At 54.8% G+C, this 18,988-nt stretch overlaps 1 protein-coding gene across 4 annotated transcripts in view; it reads left to right on the top strand.

Moving 5' to 3' along the window:
* Positions 1-6: 6 nt before the first annotated feature.
* The window catches only part of DLG3 (discs large MAGUK scaffold protein 3), a 75,079-nt gene continuing 56,097 nt past the window's right edge, over positions 7-18,988 (top strand). For 3 of the 4 annotated variants that reach the window (XM_039717599.1, XM_039717600.1, XM_039717598.1), the window contains exons 1-4: positions 7-70; positions 2,041-2,172; positions 9,712-9,860; positions 11,449-11,604. In XM_039717599.1, the coding sequence (XP_039573533.1) occupies positions 55-70; positions 2,041-2,172; positions 9,712-9,860; positions 11,449-11,604 (453 nt within the window). In that variant the 5' untranslated portion in view covers positions 7-54. The remainder of the gene's footprint in view (positions 71-2,040; positions 2,173-9,711; positions 9,861-11,448; positions 11,605-18,988) is intronic. The other variant, XM_039717602.1, reaches the window with a different exon arrangement.

Raw genomic sequence — 18,988 nt, 5'->3', positions numbered from 1 at the left:
TCGGCCGCTCGCGGGCTGGCACGGAGCGGAGCGGCCGTCGGCCACGGCGGAGCGATGATCCGCCGGGAAGGTAAGGAGCGCACCGCCCGGCCCTGCCCGCCGCGCCGGGCCCCGCGGCCCCGCGCTCAACAAGTGCCTGCCCCGCCGGGACCGCGCCCGCTGCTCCGCGCTCCTGCCGGGCAGCTGCGCCCTCGCTCCCCTCCGCGGGCGGCCGTGCGAGCCGCGGGGTAAGACCCGAGCACTGGGCGCGCTCGCTGCACGCCCTGCTCGGGCTATGGACACGTTGTGCTGCCGTGGCTCAGAGAGGGTGGCCGGGGGATGCTCTGCTTGCAGATCCCTTGTGTGCTGCGGGGAGGAGAGCGGCCGTGGGGGTTTGGGCTCTGCCACAAGGGATTTCCTGTACGTGGGACTTGCATGCACCTTGAGGCACGTGGAGATGAGTCCTGCACACCATGTGCCATTTCTTGGGAGCTGTGGTGTCCCTGTCACGCTGGGTGCACAGCACTTCCCAGACCGGGAGCCAGCAGTGCCCTGCTCCAGCTGGCTGTCACCCGGTGCGGGTGGCCAGCGGCACAGGGGTCAGCGCGGTGCCTGCTGCGCAGCCTGGGCTGCGGTGGGAAGTTTACACCAGGTCTGCAGTCTTTGTGTCCTGGTGTGGTCGCCCCAGCTCTCCATGAGCTTCTTTAGTTCTGCTGATAAGGTAAGGAATGACCAGGCAGGGACATCTCAGCCCTGCTCATGGTATGCTGGGCAGTGTCTGAAGCCACTGGTTTGCCTTGCAGAAAAGGAAGCTCTCAGTAATAGCACAGGGTTAGGATTGCCATAAAGCTCGGGGAAGTCCCTGCTTTTCCTGGAGCAAGTGTGAAGCCCAGCTCCAAGTCAGAGCTGTTCATGCTTCCCCAGACTCCTTTCCCTGTTCTGTTCCCATGATGAGTCAGTGCAGGCTAGTGACACAGGCAGGAGGACCCCCTTTCCCTTTCAGCCAAGGAGAAGCTGGAAGGCTGGGCGAGCTGGGACACCAGGTGGCACGTACCCAAGCAGACACAGGCCCCCTTGTTTGATGACCTGAATTCTCGAGAGCCCTGTGATGAGCAGGGTCATCCTTTCTGCATGAGTTCCTGCCTTAAAAGATGAGTCTCCAGCAGTGGCGGGACAGCTTCCCTGCCGTCTCACACAGACACTCTTTGTCTGCAGTCTGTCTGGGTGACAAAGGGAAACATCCACTGATGGGGCAGGGATGGTCTGAAGGTCCACAGGAGCTCACCACCTGCCTGAGACATGGGTCACATCTGAGGTCTGGCTGTCTGCCCAGAGAAGTGTGGAGGTGTCCAGGCAGGGAGATCACAGCTCCAATATTTTAGGTCCAGGGTTTTCTCATAGCTGTGTCTAGCCCAGTCATTAACCAAAATGTTGCTTCATGGCAGCCTCCAGCTCCCCTCCTCACCAACATCTCCTCTGACCCCAAGGCATCGTGTTCCTTTCCCACTTGTCTCCTGCTGACCCGCGCCTGCTTGCTGCTTTGAGCAATTCTTATGCTTCACCCTGTGGCAGCCCAAGTTTTGCCACTCCTGTAGCTGAGCTGTTTGCACTACGTGAATGGGCCTACGCTCAGCTCTGCTGCAGCCATCTGGCCCTATGTGGGAGGCTGCAGTTCCTGCAGTGGTATTCATAGCCCTGTGCAACCAGAATGTGTCCAGCTCCTGAACAGCTTCTGTGCCTGGGTGGTGGCAGAGGTGTTCAGGCTGCCCAGTGCCACAGGGTTAAGAGTTGAGGCAATCTGATTTTAGCCCCTGATTTGCAGGGTTAGTGGCAGAACTGCCTCTCCTCCAGTCCCTGCCCAGGTCTCTGCTGTGGGCCCTCAGTGGCTCTCAGCAGGGTTAGCTTTCCCAAGTGTGTGTAAGGAAGGCTGCTTTTGTGGCTGTCTGACTTTTAAAAATCCAGACTGGAAGGCAGCTTGAGGCATTATCCCAGGCTGAACTCAAGCCTTCCCTTAGCGTCCTACAATGTTAATGCCTTGTTACTCCTGTGTCATCTCTGCAGACACTGAACGGGCAGTGGAAATTCTGACCAGATACCAAAGCACCCTGCGGTCCCCGGAGGAGCAGGAGTTAAAAGCTTCCATTGGAAAAGTTTCGCACATCTTCCAAAGTGAACTCTTCCAGGCTCTGCTGGGTAAGCCCTTGCCTTGCAGTCCCTTGCAGTCCTTACAACCTTGTGTTCAGTGGGGTTTCCTGGGAGCCTGATCCCACAGCAGTGCCTGGCACTGACCAGTGCATTCTGTGGAAACACATGGCATGCAGTGCCAGGGAGCTGGGCTGCCTTTCCCTCCAGGGCTTAGGCAGGAGATACCAGGGCTGCAATCACTGGGTGTTTGTAGAGAACAGCATTCCTCAGTCTGATTGAGGACAAGGGGTAACACCTTCCTGATCAGGCCGTGCCTGATCTATCCAGCACCTGCTAAGGGATCCTGCCCTGCTGTGAGCACTCTCTGTGCAGTGCAGCCCAGGTGTGTCCAGGAAGGAAAACTAGATTTTTTTGTCTTTAAGAGAGAACTCACATGTACCAAGCTCCTCTGGGGCATTCTGTCCTTTCTTGTGCTTAGCCCCACCAGCACTTGTGAGAAACACACTGTTCCAGCAGTTCCATTTCACACACGACTTAACAGCAAGGCTTATCTTGGGGCTGGACACCAGAAAATGGCATTTTGAGCACTGTACAAAGTTCTCCATGTGGATTGAGACAAATGCAGCTGAAGTCTGTCTGGACTGTGCAAAACACACAGCTTATCTTGCTATTCTCCTTAAGTTCTCTTCGCTGTGGGCCTTGGGAAATGCATGCAGCCCTGGTGGTTTCTGTTCCTGAATCTCCTGGGAAAGAAGCTGAGTTTCCCTGTTGGGAAGGAAGGGAAAGCATCCCAGAGGCTCTGCACTCTTAGAAGAAGACCCAGGCCCCAGGGTGCAGAGCTCCACATGTGGTCTGTGGCTCACTCTCAGTGCATTTTGACTCAAGGCTGTCTCAGCCCTGGTGCTCCCCCTTGCTGTTCTCTTGGCAGCTCTCACCTTTTCTTCACACCTCTGCAGCCTGAGTTGCACTTCTGTGCCTGCAGAGATCAGTTGCCAGCAGCTCCTCTGTGCTTCAGGTTTTCCATTGAAAATGAAGTCGAATGCTGTATCCTGAGTAATCTTGTTGTATCTTTTTTTCTCTCTTGCTGTGGGAGCATCACCTGGAGACTTTCAGTCCCAGCATGTCCTTTTAAAGGTCTTGTTCTGGAATGTCTGTGCCAGCAGCAGCACAGGCATGTGCCAAGGGTGGACTCCCCAGGGCAGGTGGGCCCCCATACTGAAGGAGCCAGTGTACATCTCCTTTCTTATCTCTTAATTTATACAACCCACTCTCTAAATGATCCCCAGCCTGGAGGCAGGGATCCCCAGCAGGGCTGTGACCTTGACCAACCTGACATTAGCCCAACACCCCTGGCTGCTTTTGTGTGCTGGCCAGTCCTCCCTGGGGCTGTGTGAAGGCAGCAAAGCAGCCTTCCCAAGGCCCAGGGCTGCTGCTGTTGGTGCAGAAGTGCTGTGGAGAGAGCGTGGCTGCAGAGAACACGAGCTGGCTGCAGCTGCAAGCTGGCAGGCGGATGCTGCAGCGTCCCCAGTCCCTGCTCTCAGCCGTTTGTCTTGGTGTCCTATCAGCCCTGGCACGAGGGAGTGTTGGGAGTGTCTCTTGTTTACTGGTGACCTTTTCAACTGGTTTAACAGGATATTAATTCCCCGTGCCAGAGCGAGTCTTTCTCTAGATGTGTTTACCTAAACTAGGAATTTGCATTAATTACTTCCGCCCCCCCCCTCCTGACCTCCCTCCCCCTGCTTCCCCTTGGAGTGTGGGTTTGTGAATGTCCCAGCATGGACATTGTCTGGCTGTGTGCTCCCTGTGGCCACACATGGCTGACACACACTGGGTTGCCTCGTGTCCATGTCTGTACCCACTGGAGCACAGTACCAGCACTGCAAGGGTGATAGAACATTTCTATTTTCATTTTTATTTCCACCCCTCCTTTTCCCAGTGGGCTGCTGTGTCTCTGTCTGAAGTCTGCTCCGAGTCACAGGGCTGGCTCGGTGTGGGAGGAGGATTTGCAGGAGAGCACAGACACTGCTCAGTGCAGAGCTCCCATCTCACTGCCCCACGCCATGCCAGAAGCTTCTGGCTCTGGAGAGGCCTTAGCCTGCAGGGCTCCCTCCTCTTGCAGCCTTTCAGCAGCACAACCCTGCTTTTTTCAGCCCCTGGGGAAGATGAATGAGTGAGCATGGTCCATCCCTGTCCTCAGCCGCCTGCTCCTGCAGGTAATGCTCTCCTGGAGCATGCACCGGCTGGTTGGAGTCAGAACATCAAAACACATCAGGCCATAGTAGAACTACCAGCAGTGCCAAACATCATGGAGTTTGCCAAGTTAGTCCACGTGAAAAATGCCAGGGACATGACTTTCTGTATGCTTTTTTTTTTAAAGAATAAGCTGGTTTGGGGTCTCCAGAAGCCCCAGCCTCTGTTGTGTCCCGGGTGCGTCAGTGTTGTGCTGGATGGGTCGGTCACTGCAATCACACCCAGCATTGCTCTGCACATGCACCGTGCTCTGCCAGACTCCTCTGAGCACGGCCCAGCCTTTAAATCCTCGTGGCCACCTCCCTGTCCCCGAGCTGCCTGTGCCGGGGGCACGCTGCCTGTGCCAGGGCAGCTCCTGTCGCGGCGGGTGCCACGGCTGGCTCGGCACGGCACGGCTCGGCGCTGCGGGAGCTGCTCTGCGCTGGAATGTGCCAAACCCTGCTCCGCACAAAAGAAATTCCTTGGCTGTGCAGAGGGAAAACAGGCTGTGCTGGCTCCCTTCTCCTGGCCCCTCTCCCCGTGTCTGAGGCTGTGGAGCCAAGTGCGTGACTTGCAAGGAAACAGCCCAGCAAAGGGGTGCTCCTGGAGCCCGGGTGGGGCGATGGTGACCCCGCTTTCCCTTTGCTCGGTGGAGCCCCTCAGGGACAAGCTTGGTCTCTTGTGCTGCTGGGGAGAGCAGGGCTTGCACACAAAAGCAGCTCCCTGACCTTTCCTTCCCAGAGCCGGGGCTGAAAGGGGCTGTTGTGGCTTTGCAGTGGGAGAAGCTGGACAGGCAGGGTTTGTGTGCGTCCAGCTGTCCCAAGGGGCCGAACTCCTCCCAAAAATCCTCTGGGACTCAGCTTCTCTCCTGTGCCTGGGCACCAGCCAGTGCAGACCTCTGTAGGTGCTGTCAGCTGCCTGGGCCCCCAGTCACCCCTTGCAGCTCCTTTTACCTCACTAAAGATTCCTCGTGAGCGTCCTGATGTGGTGAAGGCAGAAGGAGAGGCAGGCAGTGCTTCCCTGGGTGCAAAACCCCAGCAGGACCTGCTTGCTAACAGCACAGCTGGGGATGGTGTAATGGCTTCACCGGGTGGCTGCAGGAGCCAGCGTGGAAAACTGGAGGAATCTGGAGGCTTCCCAACCCTGAGGACTCCTCCTCTTGCAGATTTGCCCACAACAAGGATGGAAACTTGCAGCTTGCTTGGAAATGACCTGCCGTGGCAGCCATGGGTGTGAAAGGCAGTGGGACCATGGCTGGGGGTCTGCTGCAAGGCTGGGGTTTCTGCTTGGGGTAAATCTGTGGTGCTGCAGCTGGTGACAGTGCAGGCATTGGGGAAGAAATGTAATTTTCTGGAAGTGCATGTGCTGACTGGCACAAGGGCACTGCTTTAGTGCACAGGTGCTGGTGCTATAGAAATATTTTATGACATTTGACACGTTAACCCCAGGAAAAAATTGTTTGAAAAATTCTAATCTCTGTAAATCTTGAGTTACTTTTCCTTATTAGATCCAGAATGGATTTGTATGTCATCAGACAGAAACTGGGCTGTAAGACAGAACATGCAGCTTCATCTTTTGCTACCACAAGGTCCTCTTATGGAGGCTTTTCAGGTAGTGCTGCTCTTAAAGTGCACAGGTGAGGCAGACTTGTGTGCAATTTGTGATGCTCATAAGAAATGAGAGAAACCAGCATATATTTAAGTTATCTTAAAGCCATGTGCATGTGTCCTGAAATGTACTTCTGTCCTTTGCTGCCTGAACCCTGTCCACCAATCCTGAAACTCCTCTAATCCCTGGTGCCAGCAACAATTCTCTCTTCTGGCAAGCACCTAAACTGGGCTGAGGGTTTTGGAGGTGGAGAGTGGCTGCTTCAGGGGACAAGTTTCCTGCCCTCCAGGCTCCTTGCCAGCTGGGCTGCCCAAGGCTGTGTTCCTGCAGCAGATGGGTGACAAACGGGGATGCCAGCAGCAGCACACCCCCACAATGGGGCCGTTCAAATCCTGTTTTCATTCTTGCAAAGTTTTGTGTGTTCCCAGCGTAATCCGTGCAGCCAGAAGCTGCTGCTATCCTGTTACGCAATTATTATTTTTATAACCAGAGGGAGGGATGTTTTAGCACGAAAACAAAGTCCTGCTTCTCTGGCTGTGAAGTGAGTGCTTGCTGTGAGCTCCTGTCTGGTTTGGGAGGGTTTCAGGGGCTGCCAGCAGCTTGGGGGCCGTAGAAGGTGTGCCCCAAGTGCAGTGGGTACATCTGGGGACTCCCACCCCTCCCATCATTGCCAGATGGTCTCCCAGGCACAGGACAGAGCCTGGCAGCACAAAACAGCAGCTCCAAAAGTGGCACTGATGCCAGGCAGTGGCACGGTGCTCCCTGCACTGGGGCAGCCACAGAGCCTGGCTGGGCTGCCCTTGGGCACCCAGCTGGTCTGCCAGTGAGTGGGATTTCTATCAGCTTTGCCCCTGCAGCTGGGAGGTCAGCAGAGCAGCCCCTGGGAGCTAGGAGATGGGGGTTGAACCTGCTCTTGTCCCATCTCCATCAGGGGTGTGCTGCTGCAGTGCTTGGGCACATGGTTAAACACTGAGAGAGAGGATGGGGAACTGTGCCTGAGTGTACAGCCCTGCTCTGTGAAAGCAGCCCTGGTGTCATGGGCAGAGTGGGAGCTTCAGACAAAGTTTATAAAAGCCCTCCTGTTGAGTCATGAGGTGAAGAAAGGATACCCTTCCTTTCTAAATTCATCCTCAGAAGGGAGCCTGGGTGCAGCTGGATCCAATTCAGCCCCAGACTTTGTCAGTGGTAAATGTCTGAAGGATTATACAGGTGTAAATGAACCTTTATACAACTTTGTCCCACAGGATTAAGGATGATACATCTAATGTATTTATATAGATATATTAAATTGTTTGTTTAAATGTGTTACAATAATGACAAGGATTAGAGAAAAAAAAGAGCTTAGAATTATTTACTAAACAATATTAATAGCTATAACTACTAGTGTAATGCAGTGGTTTTGAAGCAATATTAAAGCAATTATATTAAAGCTAGCTAAACAATTACTAAGTAGAGATTGATGTCACTCATTCATACCAATTACCAAGGGCAAATCTCTTTGACTCAGCCTTGAGGAGTGACCTTGAGGGGTGTCCCCACCCAAGGGAAGGATCTTCACACACCTTAGGGAGGTATGATAGAAATCCTCACTGTGCAAAAGTGTGACTGGCCTTTTATAGTATAACGTGATTGACTGTCAGTCATGTGCATTTTTTAGATTATTAGTCCGCAAAATATGCTTTGTGCTGAAAAAGGTGTGAGCAGCTCTTTCATTTCTTCTTCTCACCACTCCTGACTCTCACTTCCATATCAGATGGACATTGTTGCTGCTCCCAGCTCCAGTCAGGGAGCATGTCTTGCCTGTCCTCGTGGTGGGGTCTGACAGTTTGGTCAAGCTGGTCTCAGTATTTTTCAGCACTAAGAACAGCAGAACCTCCCTCCCCACTTGATCTTATCACTGCTTAGCAGACCCTCCACTCTCAGGCCTTCACTGATGAACCTTTAAGACAAATTTCCAGCTGCTGTGTCCCTGCTTAGGCAGAGCATCCTGCTGCAGCCAGGGACCAGCCTCAGGCAGCGGCCAGCATGTCCCTGCTTGCACTGCCAATGCTCACCAGATTTCCTGTTGAAATCTTTGTGGGTGTTTAATACCTCGTGATGCCATGGTGTGGCATAGTTTCAGGTGAGAAATCACAGACTGGAGGGCAAGTGCAGGTGCTTCATCCATGAGCTCCCAGGGAGTGCCATGGGAATGGCCACATCCCCCTCAAGCTGAGAGCCACAGCTTGCCCCTCGAGTCTCTCACAGAAGTGGGGCTCTCTGGCTTCCTCCACAGCAGATGCAGGTACAGAAAATAGTCTCAGGTTCCTGCTGTGTCTTTTCCTGCTTCAAGTGCTCATTTATGCTGCCTTGACTTTTTGGCCCTGCAGGCTCTGCCAGGCTTCCTGTTTCCCAGGTGCTTGAAGGGATTTATGACTTTTTTTTATGGCTTTTGGAAGGCGTTTACCAAACTCTTTTGGCCGACCTCTTGGAGCTTTACCTTTAACCTGTCAGCATTTACCATCCATTCTGGTTTTCTCATTTAGATGCAGCTTCAGCAGTTTAGATTAATGTCTTCTCATTTTCAGTAGCCTCTTTTCCTCTGCAGTCAAGCCTTGCCTTCCTCCTTTTTGCCTTTACAGTATCCTCCAGCCAGACACTTCATGTCTGTTCTGATGTCCCAGTGGGTCTCTCTAAATAGGCTCAGAGCCTCCCACAAGTTTTTGTTACGCCTTTCAGTTTCTTCATAAAAACAGGTTCTCAGTTTTGATGTAGTTTCCTTTTTGCAATTAAACACTTCTGCAGTGGATATGTTGACCACTCTGGAGGTGCTGGCTCTGGAGATAACTGGGGGCTGCCAAGGACCAGCAGCTGCCTGAGTGTGCAGCAGTGGGAGCTTCCTTAGGGAGGAGCAGAGCCCAGTGCAGCCCTTCTGCTCCCTGGAATCCTCTGTGTGTGACCTGGAGAGGGTAAAATCCTCCTGGCTGGGCTAGGAGAGGCTCTGGGCTCCCAGAGCCCCTCTGGAGCTATACCTGGGCTCTCAGGTCCCAGTCTCACCCCATAACTGTCTCTGGAGCAGTGAGAGATGGCATACCCCATTTTCATGCCTGTCTCTAGAGCCACAGTGGTTTACAGCAGCAGACCCAGGTCCTGGGAGCCCAGAATGAGGGTGCTTGATACCTGTTGTGGCAGTGTGCAGGTGGGAAGAGGGGAGATTTCAGTGAGGGAACTGGGGTTAACAGAGCTGTAGTCATCAGCTTCAGAGCTTGTGCCCTGAGTGCCCCGTGGCTTCTCTGCCCTTCCCCTTGGGAAAGGAGCTCCTCCACAGGGTGGTGGGGAGCTGTGATGAGGGAATAGCCCATCAGGAAGCTTGTCAGAGCAGCAGGGACAGGGGACCATGCCTGGGGCTGGCACAGCCTGGAGGAGAGCAGCACAGGGTGGGTGTTGAATTGATGCTGCTGAGCAGAGTTTGCTCTTAGTTCCTGTGAACTGTGTGGTCACTGCTTTATGGACAATCCCCTGCCTTCCAGAGCCATGGGCACTGCTCAGTGAGCCAGGCACCCCACTACACCTCCTACCTTGCAGAGGGGGTGTGGTGGGCAACACAGCAAGCACAGGGGCCAGGAGAGCCCTCTCCCAGGGTGCCAGCCTCTCACAGAGGCTCAGACCCTGGGGCAGAGTGGAGGCCACAGGTTCTGCATGCCACAGAGGCTGCTGTCAGGCGTCAGGCTGCTCCCTGGTCCTGAGCATGTTTCTCCTGCTGTTTTGCAGATATCCATGAATTCTACGATTTCACGCTGCGCTCTGCACCCGAGCAATCCCCGGGCCTGGACACACGTCATGGCACAGCCAGGCAGCAGCTTGGGGCCAGCGAGCCCAGCTCCACAGCCACACCCAGAGAGCCCCAAACCCTGCCTGAGGTAAGAGCCACCCCCGTGGTGCTGCAGGGCCAGACCCTGAACACTCCTGTGCTGAGAGGGACTCGAGGGGCTGCTGGCCACCACAGCCTGCCCCGCTCACACCCAGGCTGTTCCTACACGTTCTCTGTGATAGCTTGTCTCATTAATGAGGCAACTTCTCTGGTTCACAAGTGTTAATTGAATTACTTGTAATGTGAACAGCTCCAGCTCCAGCACTGGCTCCTGCTCTGCAGTTGCAGCTGGATTATTTGCTCCTGTCTGACACTGTCTCCCATGGAGGTGTTTCAGCTCTCTGATCCAGCCACTTTTGATAAGTGAAGTAGGTTGAGTCTTTCAAGTTTCCCTTTTCAGGATTTTTTCCCAGCTCTCAGATAACTTGTGTCTCTGTTATTTGCATTCTCTTCAATTTTCAACAGCATTCTAAAAGATACAGCACCAGCTGGAAAGGCAGGAATTGAGCAGTAGGGTCTCAGTTATCTCAAAGGCACCAAGGTAAATAAAATTGCCTTGTGCCTTTGCAGGCCTTCTTTCCATCCCCCACTTACTGCCTCCATCCCCCACTCACTGCCCTGCCATGAGATGCTACAGGATCCCCCTAATCTAGTGCAGAAATGCAAAAATTCATGGATTTCTCCTTTCAGTAAAATAACCCTATCAGGTAAACACCATTTTCTGCCTCAGAGATTGAGCTGGCTTCCCATCATTTACCTGGGGGTACTCCAAATTTAAGTGTCACACAGGGAAGATGGAGCTGAATAATATTATCTAAGGAAGAACACTTCACATGAGTTTGGGGATCAAGAAAGGGAGGACAAAACAGCCCACAATCACTGCAGGAGATATTTGTGTTCCTCTGACTCAGGAGCTGCTTTAGTCCCATTTTTTCTTGACCCCCTTCACATTGCCAGTCCCTCTAGTTAAAGTCAAACCTGCAGCTCTAGTATGTGTTTAAGAACAAATTTTTAGTGCTGTTATGCCATAAGCAGTGGGATCCTGCTTTGGGTTTTTTTGGGTGTCCTGGAGCCTTGATCCACCCAAGAGTGAACTCTGCTGGCAGTAAGCCACCAGTCTCTGTGGCCAGGCCAGTCTATGAATCCCCAAGATTGAACAAGGACATTGAAAAATCAATGTGGAAACAAGCAGGGAAGCAACTGTGGGCCTTGCAGAGCTGGTGTGAGTAGTGCCCCTGCTCCTTCCACTGAGCCCTGTCTGTAAGGGGGATGAAAAAAGCATCCAGTCTCAGGGCTTCCTGGCACTGAACACAGCCCAAGCCACTGACACCAAGAAATCCCTCCTCCCTTCTCAAAAAAAATGTTTGAGATGTCTTGTGTTGCTGAAACATGAAATGCAACCCAGCAATGGCACAGTCCCAGAGTCTGGGGCCAGCAAACCTCCACCATTGCTTGCAGTGACCCTGCTAGCCCTGGGGCCAGTGCCAGACAGGCTGACATGGGAGATGGGATCCCCGTCAAAGCCACCATTCCCCCTGCATGGGGAAAAGCTCCTTTTGGCCCTTCCAGAAGCAGTGCAGAGCCTGAAGGCAGCCGGCCTGCCCTACCCACGTGTCCCCCCACTTGTCTTGTTCCAGGGCTGCTCCTGGGACCGTGAGCAGAGGCTGGCCAGGGCAGCTGGGGACAGCGCTGCAGGGACAGCGCCGCGGCTGGTGAGGGTGACGGCGCGGCGGACAGAGGCACCAGCCAGCGTCTGCAGCCTGGTGCTCAGCTCTCACAGCACCCTGCCCCAGGTGAGCCTCCGTGCGCCCCACGCCACCTCCCGCCCTGCCAGCCCTGCCAGCGGCTGGCACTGAGGGGACAGCGCCGGAGCCACGTGCTCTCAGCACCGCGGGGCTGGCGTGTCCCTCCCCTGGGGCTGGCAGCGTGTCCTGCCTGCTCTGCTGCTGCTCACACCACAAAACCGAGCAGTCACTTGTGCCAGGGGCTGGACAGCGCTGAAATCACCCCCTGGCCTTTGCACTTGTGGCCCCGTGTCAGCCCTCAGGGCTCGGAGGGCAGGTGGATGTGGCGCAGGAATAACGAGGCTGCCTGGAGCTGGAAATCCTCCCAGGCCCGTCCCTCTCGCCCCCAGCGCTGGCACGCTCCCACGTTGCAGATTTCCATATTTTTTTCTCCGAGCTCTTAAATGGCAGGTCCGTTCCTCAGCTTCCCGGGAGCTTTTCTCTGCTGTCTTATTTACTTGGAAACACCATTTATTTGGATGTGCATCGTAAAGCTCAGCCTCCACCTGGTGCAAGAAAATCCTTTGGGCTACACGTTTGAGGGGAGTTATAGGGATGAGTGAAGGGCAAAATGCACTTTTGGGAAGGATGAAGTGGCCAGGAAGAATGGAGCTCACCACAGATTTAAAATTATATGAAAATGTTGTTTATCTTGGCAAAGTTTGAAATAATGCTTGTTTGCTAAGTCTAAGTATTCTTCCAAAGTATTTTAAATACAAAAATTGCACTGCCTCTCTTCTGTCCTTTTTTAAATGTTTCCCTTCTTTTTCTGAGCTGCAATAAAATGGGTAACACCCCATTTTTTTCTCCTACTGTTTAATTTCTCCTTTTCTCTTGTTTCTCTCTACATTTTCAATCATTCACCATATCTTTAGCAGCTTTTGAAGGGCGAGACAGTGGTTTTCTGAATATGACAAGAAGATGAGTTTGGCTGCTGATTTCCATTTGCCAGTGGGTGGGAAACTCCACCACAAGGGAGTCACAGGGCAAAACCCATGAGGGGGTGAGAGCCTGAGCAATTGGGAACAGATTCTGTTGTGATTTTAAGGGATTTTCCTCCTAACTGTCCCAGGCCATGAAGTACAGCAGCTCTTGCATCCAGCCCCAAATATCTGGCTGAGTTGCAACGTCTCCTTTAGCAGCAGACACCTAGTTTTGATTTTAAAGCTTCATGCAATAGGGAATCTGCTCTGTCCCTGGCCTGGCTGGCCTGATGATTATTTATTCTTCACATTAAAAATCTGTATTTTACTGTTAGCCTGTATTTCTCTTGGTTTAGCTCCCAGCACCAGGAAATTTTGCTGCCTTTGTTTGCTAGGATGAAGGACCTTGGCAATCAGAATGTTCCCAACATGTAGGTATTTATAGATGCATCTAAGTTCCCTCTTAACTTTCCCTTAGATAAACTAAACAGATTGGCTTCTTCACTCACTCGCTGTTGAGGCAGGTTGTTCCAGACCTGAAATAATTCCTGTCATTCTTTTCAGCCTCCTCCTTTCCTAGCCTGTGGCAGCATGGGGCCAGCCCTTGGTGCCAGGTCCTGGAGCTTTAGGGGTCACCCATTTGCAGGGGCTGCAGCTGCCAGCCCTGAGCAGGGGGTCACTGCCCTGAGACAGGAACAGTGGGGACCTGGGTGGGCAGACTGGGACTCTGGGAGCACTGTGCTCTGGCAGGGCTCTCATCTGCAACCTCCTTCATCCCAGAGGATGGTCATTTCACAGCACGGCTGCAGGCAGAGCAGAGAGTTGGAGGTGAAAAGCTGTGAAGATGGTAGTGTTCAGTGCCAGGTATTGCCATGCCTGTAGTCCTGCCTGAAACTTGGCTTTCTGCAGAAACCCAGCAGCTTTCCTGAAAGCTGGAGCCAAGCAGTGCTGGAGAGCTGCAGGCTTGAGCAGAGCTCCTCTGCAGCAGCCCCTGTGCTGGGATCAGAGTTCTCGTCACAGTGGTGAGCCTTTCCCAGGATGTCACCTTCACTGCTGAATGCAGGCCTTGCCCTGACAGAGGGAAGCATTTCCAGCAGTCCTCCAGGAGACAGGATCAGGTGCCTGGGGCAGGCTGTGCTGCTGGACCACAGCACAGGCCCTGTTTGTCCTCCTTCATTCCTGCATGAAGGCACTGAGGACAGCTCAGCTCCTGCCAGCATCACATCCCATGTCAGTTCTCAGCAGCAACAACACCTACACACCCAGCTCCTGCCCTGCTCCATGGGGACTTACTGCTTTTCAGCCTTCAGTGTGTGCTTTTTATGCCACAGGCATTTCCAAAACAGGTTTCAGAAAAATACCTGAGCTGGTAAATTGCATTTGGAAGAACCAGGGAAGCTTTTACAAGTTAATGATAGTTAATGGTAGGGCAGGGGAGCACCAGCTGCCACCCTGGTGCCATCAGCCCAGGAATGAGAGCTCTAGTGGACATCCTGCCACTGAAGAAAGGCAACACAATGAACTGGCTTTTCCTGCCTGAAGTAAGTGCAATTCTCATACTGCATCCATCAATGTAAGTAAGTTTTCCGTTGCCCTGGCTTTGTCCTCTCCCCTGCCCGCAGTTCTCCATGGCAATGTTAACAGAGCAAAAGCTACCATGACCTGCTTCAGCCAGGAAGATGCATGTCAAATAGATTGCCTCTCCACACAAATGCTTCCAGGAACAGGAAATTTTTGCCTGCTGCCAAGGATATGGGTGTGCTCTGAAGAGCCCTGCGGCGTGCAAATGGCTGCTACAAAGGAAGAGGTGCTGGTAAATACAGCAACAACATGTGCTTCCTGTTGAGGCTGAGTGGGCTGAAGCCATCTCTCCATGGCAAAGTGGATATTCAGCTCTCAACGGGGCAAGAGCAAAGGGACTTTGCCAGATAAAAAGCCCTGTTGAGGCTAATAGATGCAAAACCCTGCCTGGGTTCTCGGGCTTGTGGGGTTTTATTTGCTGAATCCTTCATTTCAACCTTTTCCCGAGCCCTGTGGTTGCCTCAGCAGGGCTGCTCAGGGCTCATGTGCTGCGGGAAGATCAGGAGCACGCTCCTGTGGCCGCTGTCACCCGCCTGCGCTCCCAGGCTGCCAAGGAGGCTGCTGCTCTCGCAAACGCCGTCTGCATCCTCCGTGCAGGGAGCAGCCAGCTGTAAAGATAAATGAAAAGAGGAACAATGCCGCTGATGAGCGGAGCCTTGCGCCTGCGAGGAAGCGCTGCTCTTCCCCTGCCACCCTCTCCTGCTCCGCAGCCGCCGTGACTCCATCGCTGTCACCGCGCCAGTGCGGGGCCGCCCTGCGCCTCCGCCCCCGCCTGCCGAGCATCCCTCCCGCCTGCCGAGGCGTTCCCGGCCGCGCTGCCAGCGCACGGCTCTGCCCGGCTCAGCCTGGCAGCTGACACGAGAAACAGCAGCTCCCGGTATGGTGGAGAGCCGAGCGAGGCCGCATTCCGTGCGTGCTCTGCGGTCAGCGGTGAATGGGAGAGCTGGCTGGCAGGGGTCACTGCTGCTCCGGCAGCTCCGCTCTGTGCGGTGCCTCTGAGCAGCGGGAGGGGCAGTCTGCGCTTCAGCCCTGCGGGGCTGAGGCCACAGATGCCCCGGTCCCCCTCCCTGTGTCCCAGCTCCGGCAGAAATGCCCTGTCAGGGTGTTAGGAGCCCTCGCTGCTGCACCTGCTGCGGAAGAAGATGCACCCGCCTGCCCCACAACCCACGGCTCAAGGGCCGAACAGGAGCTCCCTGGGGCATTCGGCAGAGAAAGGCGAGCTGTGCCGCCAGCCTGGCGACCGGCTGTCTGCTTCTCCCGTCCTTCTCTCAAGTGTTTTTTCCTCTTTCCCAGTGGAAGGGCGTGCCCGTGCTGTGCACCTTTGCCTGCCAGGAGCAGCGGGTCAGGATGGGATGGGCGTGTGGCAGATGCTGCAGCTGCGGAGATGCCGGCTGTGAGCTCACTGCTCCCCTGGCTTGGCTGCAGCCTCACTGCTCTCCATTTTCTCCGTGAGATACAGGAGAGGGGAAGCACCAAGGAGCTGTTTGCTGTTCCGTGGAGCATCAGGGAAATGAAGCAGATCTCTGGAGTGGGCGAATGTCTGACAGTGAATGCAGCCCCAGCAAGAAGCCCCTGTCAGGTTGCTGGGTTGCATGTGCCCTGCTGTCCCCACCACCCCATGCCCTCTCTGTGGGCTGACTGGGCAGGCAGCTGAAGCCATTGCTGCAGGCCAGACTTTACCAGGCCACTGCTTTATCTCAACCTGAGCCCATCAGCATCAGCCCTGCAACCCCAAAATCCAGGGAGCAGCTAATGCTCGAGCAATGGAACCAGAGAAGCAACCAGCTCCTGGGGAACTCTCCCCTCCCCACTGCATCCCCATGCAAAAGGGAAAGCATGTTTATTTTAGGAGAAGCTGACAAGAAAAGCAGCAGCCCCCAGCCCAGTGTCACTTGAGCCACTTTGTGCCCAGAGGTTGCTTCAGGGCATTCAGATGCTCTCCAGCGATTTTGTATTTTGGCACTGCAGACACAGGCTCAAAAGCCGAAGTGCTGAACTCAAGAGGGTGTCTGTCTGTAGCAACACACACAGACTGAACCACACATCAGCCCTGGACAGCAGGGACACCCAGCTGGGCAGCCTGTGTCAAGGAGAGGGTCAGCAGGGGCTGTGTCAGTAAGAGCTGTCACTTCAGTGGACATTTTGGGGTTGAAAGGCCTCAGCTTTACTAGAGACTCTTGCTATTCCTGCTGCAGAGATGGACATGCTTAGACTTCAGTTCTCCCAGCTCAATATCCAGCTTCAGCAAAGGATGAAGAAGTCAGTAGAGCCACCAGACTGTCAAACCAAAATCTCATGGTCACCTATTCCTACTCTACTTGGGGATTTCATCTAAAACCAGCAGCAAAAGGAAGATCCTTGCAGACACAAGGTGTTTCTGGCTGTGCAGCATAGGAAAAGCTTGATGGATGTGGTGTCTCCATTCACCCAAGTCATTGTCACTGTTTTGAAGGTATTTTGATGGTGTGAGTGCATGCAGCTCTCCCCATGCCATGGCAGAGAGGGAACAGTGAGGGGGGGCTCTGGGGAGTGTCCAACAGAGAGCCATGCTCCAGAGCCATCCAGACAGGCTTGGAGTCCATCCATCCTCCCTCCAGATCAGTGCTTCAGCTTTGCCTCCATGTAGTGTCTGTGTCTGCCTGTCCCCAAGGGAGCACAGCTGCTGGAGAACTGGCACACTGATGAGATTCACACTCAGGGGTTCCATGTGTAGCTCTGAAATCAAGAACCAAGACCATTCACAGGCATCTCCAGCAGCACGGGGACTGGTCAGGGGCCAGGCCCTGGTGTCTTGGCCAGGAGCTCAGTGAGCTGCTGCACTGCCTCTGCCGGGTCTCTCTGCTCTGCTCATCAAGTTTCCCAAATGTGCTGATGCAGGGTCCACACAGCAGCACTCAGGTTCCTCCTTCCCTGCTCTGCCTTGTCAGGTGATTGACCATATTCCTGCTGCAACCAAAGCAAAGCACTGGAGCCTGCCTCCTGTAGCACAGACCCACCAGGGGCTAGGAAATGGGAGCCAGAGCATGGGATGTGCCACCCTCTCCTCCACCCCTCCACATTGCACTCCCCCTCACAGCCAGCCCAGCACCTCAGGAGGGTGAGGACAAATCCCCCAGGTGCATTTCTGCAAAACAAACGAGCTCTCCTCGCCATTTTTAAAGAAACAAACCAAGCTTGAAGGCAGAGCCTGGTAGGCCAGCTGCTTTCTATCTGGATTGCTGGAGCTAGGGGAACGTCACTGCATCTTAATGGCATTGGGCTGGACAGAGATCAGGATTCTGGTGGCAGAGGCAGTACTGCCTCTGTTATAAATAAAGCAGCCACGATAACTGCTCATGAAGGTTTATGGTCTTTAGGATTTGGAGGATCAGTATCAAGCTAGCTGAGAGATGTATTATCCTCGGCATTGGTAGGAGCTAGGGGAAGTGCAGGGGGAGGACAGTAAATGAGCGTGGGTTTGGAAATCATCCCTCTTGTGAATCCAAGCGTGAGCCCTTGGAAAGGTGTTCTCTGCTGTGTGCTGGCTCCTCTTGCCTTGCTCTGCCTGCCCTGGGAGGGTTAAACCACGCAGCAGTGGCAGCATTTCAAGCGAGTCTCTGCCCTGTTGCAGGAAGCAAGGATTCACCCCAGGGCAGCCCCTGCCAGAGCCCTGCAGCCTGCAGGTACAAAGCACCTTGTAGCAGTCTCGCTACCATTGCACCTAAAAATTATTCCAAGTATTGAGGCTGAGGAAAAGGCCTCCTGCAGTCTGTGGCCTGGATAGCTGCAGGGGCTGGCAGTGCTCAGGTACACCAATGTCTGTGCCCAAAGCACTGGCACGGAGACCACTGTGCCTGGCCAGCACTGCTTCCCCAGCCTCAGCAGCAGCTCCCACCTGCACGTGTCCAGGAAACACGGCAGCGTCCTGCCAGGCTGTCCCCCTGCTTTGAGGGGTATTTTTAGACCAGCTCATTTCACAGCCTGGCCTACAGCAGACCGAGGGAGGAGCGGTGCCCGAGCAAGGAGAGGGCACTGCACTGCGGTGCAGGGAGACCCGGCTGGAGCTGGAGCTGGGTTTATTGCAATCCCTGTTGCACTGTTCATTCCCTCCCCCTTGGCCCGTGCTGCACAGCTGCACGGTGTGCAGTGGTGGATTTTGCACAGCTGAGTCCCGCGGGGTGTTTCTGCAGGAAGATTTCGTAAGCTTTTGTGCTGTGCTGCTGTGGGAGCGCTTTGTTCCCGATCTGGCCTGGGACAGGAGCGGGGTGATGAAACAGCTCTGAAACAGCTCTGAAACAGCTCTGCCAGCCGCCGGCTCTCCCTCACACCATGGCCTGGCAGCCCATGGCCCTGGGGGGAGCTCAGCCCAGCCCTGTGCTGTGGCCAGGGTGGATGTCCGGCCCCTGCGGCCTGGCCAGCCCTGTCCGAGCCCTGCAGGCAGGGTGAGGGAAGCTGGCACCGCACCCTCAGCGCCACCACCCTCCAGGGCTTGCGTTGCTGGCTTCTTGAGGAAGGCACGGGTGCGCCTGTCCTCAGGAGCGGCTCCTCATCCCAGCCTGCGACCCGCTGTGAAGGTCACCTCGGGGCTGCCCAAGCGGCCGTGTGGGGACGGGCGGGTGGCGGCAGTGCGCCTTTAAGAGAGCCCCGTGCGCGGGCCGCGAGCCTGAGGCGCGCGCGCTGATTGGCCGGGCGGGCGGCGCGCGCGGCGGGGGCGGGGACAGCCATTCACAAATTTCCGAGCGGCCCTTCCTCCCTTAAAGGGGCAGCGCCGGGCCAGCAGGGGCGCGCCTCCCGTGCACCGCGGGTGGCCGTGGCTCCAGGGGACAGCAGCACTGGTTTGTCCCCCCCGGCTGGGCAGGTTTCCCTGCCGGGAAGTGTGTTCTGGGGCAGCACTGCCCCGATGAGGCAGC

Source organism: Passer montanus, unplaced genomic scaffold (genome assembly GCF_014805655.1).
Source record: "Passer montanus isolate IOZ18808 unplaced genomic scaffold, ASM1480565v1 scaffold38, whole genome shotgun sequence".
In the NCBI taxonomy this organism is placed as follows: Eukaryota; Metazoa; Chordata; class Aves; order Passeriformes; family Passeridae; genus Passer; species Passer montanus.
The sequence above is the reverse complement of the archived record's forward strand: the minus strand, read 5'-3'. Positions and strand labels throughout refer to the sequence as shown.